The sequence below is a fragment of the Schistosoma mansoni genome (assembly GCF_000237925.1).
Source record: "Schistosoma mansoni, WGS project CABG00000000 data, chromosome 1 unplaced supercontig 0010, strain Puerto Rico, whole genome shotgun sequence".
NCBI lineage: Eukaryota > Metazoa > Platyhelminthes > Trematoda > Strigeidida > Schistosomatidae > Schistosoma > Schistosoma mansoni.
The window spans coordinates 2,236,646-2,239,204 of record NW_017385987.1 but is presented as its reverse complement, the minus strand read 5'-3'; the positions used below and the strand labels follow the sequence as shown (position 1 = coordinate 2,239,204).

The window sequence follows — 2,559 nt, the reverse complement described above, 5'->3', positions numbered from 1 at the left end:
AGAACTAGAAAGGAAGGACAGGACAGAGTGGGTAGGAGAATGCTGGTCGGTGACCTATGCTCCATTGGGAGTAACAGGCGTAAGTAAGTAAGTTAGTAGGTAAACCTGAAATCAGATTATTATTATTCTTACAAAAACTTTATTATCAATGTCGTATCCTAAGTGGTTCTGTTAAAAACAAAAACGCGTTACTGGATTAAATTTTATCGGTAACGCTTAAATCAAACTTGTATGAACAGTAAACCTATTTTGTTGATGCATGAATCATGTGGATCATATGAATTATTACTGTTTATTCATTCATCTTTTGTGTAAAGACTGTATTGAAAAAAATTGAAAACTTTTAATAAAAAATGACAAAACATCTATGTTCTAACTCTAAATAAATACTGGAGAAAATATGATAAAAAATTCGTAGAAATTTATAAGCTGAGACTGGTATTCAATGAAGTGTAGTCTCGTTTACATGAAAGCTTGGCAAAATACTAATTAACATATGAGGATGTAATATTAATTATATTAGTATTTTATTGTTGATGTCTATCTCTTTTGGTTTATCTAGTTTAACCGGGATGTTTGTAAGCATATACCTAAATATACAAATTTTTTTAACATATAAAGAACACTCAATAAATGCACGCATAGATAGGATAATATGACACTGGATTAACTTACTTCATAACTTGAACGTCTTACAATATGTTGTTCACTTTGTTTTATTCCATCGTCATCCGTATAAAAATTAACTTCAGTACTTCTGTATAACTTATCTTCCTTTTTATTTTGTCTAAGTAGTCGTGAACCAAGTGATGTGTATGGACTACCACCGGAACTAGTAACACTAGGCATGCTTATTGAGGAATCATGTGACTCTGTTGATTTTTGATGCACTAATCCTAATAAAATATCATCACCAGTATTTGGTGCTATTGCTGATGTTGATGTCATTACAGAGGATGTAATCGGAATTAAATTTTTCCCTGTTACTTGAGGACTTTTGATGAGCTCAGATTTAGGATTTAATAGACCTTTAGGTTTAACTCGATTATTAGTGGTATAGATTTCACGTGAATTTTTGTCACTTGTATCCTTATTTATATGATAGTCAGGATTTATGGAATCATATGAAAAAGCCAAGGGCTGTAAAGATTTGTTATAGGGAGGAATCAAAGCATTCGGTGAGCCTACACGTGGAGACGTTGACAGCGCACGCATAGTTGTTGTGACCTGTGTTAAATTTTTTTCAAAATGGGGTGAATAATGTGATTCGGATGGTGACACAGGCATTGATGTTCTAGACTCAATTGAATCGGTCTTATACATTTTTTTATGACTGAATGTGGATCTTGATGATTGAGGACTAGTAGTTAATGAGTTTTGATCATCAAGTGATATTATTGGAACAGTTGGCTTGGAGAATTGTTTACGTGCATTAAATAAACGTGTATTCACACGTGTAGTAGGAGTTTCTTCAGTGATTACTGACTTTTGTTCATGTTTTATATCCTCCAGTTTGTTAACTGGTTGAGGAGTCATTTTGTTTGTTAAACTGCGAATCTGACCACGTATACTGTTTGTTCGACCTTGTCTCCTTAATACAGAACGAGGGGATTTAATCAAACCAGACTTATCACTTTCCATAGGTCAACCAATTATATTTATACAACAGTCGTTACACAAACTCTAAAGTGAGATTTTAAGTTGTTACATAATTGAACTTTTATGTTTTTTCGTTATTAAATATGAATGTAAATTTCGAGAACTATATAGTCTAAACAAGCATATCTCATTTGAACTCAAAGTGCGGAAATAGATTGTTAATATGTGTCACATGACAACTGATGATAATAATCCAAGAGAAGATACAATCTGATTCCGGTAAAACCAATTATATAATACAATGCATAACATTACTAGGTACATATGTATTTATTTATATATAGTCTTTGAAAAGGTTATTATAGCAGTTGACTGCTTAATTTCCAATGTTTAACAATTGTTCAACCAGAAGGTATTTCAAAAAGTCCAAGAGTTCTTCAAGGTAACATAACTTTTAAAATCATAGTTTCTTTTTATGAATTAAAAATTTTCCATTATGATTATCATTAATAGTTCCTTATAACAATATTTACATTTGTATACTATATTATATGTAAATGTGTTTTAATTAACAAGATTGAAAGTATCTAACGATTTATGATCGTTAGATATTTCGAGATCATTGGAAAATTTGGAAGAGGTAAAATTTTAAATAATGTTGTGTATGATCGTTAGTGGAATTGAATACAGTTTAACAAGACAGAAAAAAAAAGACAAGAAGTTAACTTTTTTCACATATACTTTAACACAGACACACATATTTTTGTGTTTACAAACAAACAAATATACACACAATCATAGCATTAAATTAGGACATGTAGATATGTATATCCTCTAAAAGAAAATACAAGCAAGACTTCTGATTGGTATATATATATATATATATATATATATGCGACAAACTTCAGTTACCATGTCCATAGCTTTATACATAATAGTGATTCAGATAGTGCAAATAAG

At 30.5% G+C, this 2,559-nt stretch overlaps 1 protein-coding gene across 1 annotated transcript; it reads right to left on the bottom strand.

Moving 5' to 3' along the window:
• Positions 1-666: 666 nt before the first annotated feature.
• On the bottom strand, positions 667-1,641 carry Smp_132630 (hypothetical protein; the record flags this gene model as incomplete). Its single annotated transcript, XM_018791993.1, has 1 exon — positions 667-1,641. One exon carries the CDS (start codon positions 1,639-1,641, stop codon positions 667-669), a length of 975 nt encoding a protein of 324 aa, XP_018644898.1.
• Between the last annotated feature and the right edge of the window lie 918 nt (positions 1,642-2,559).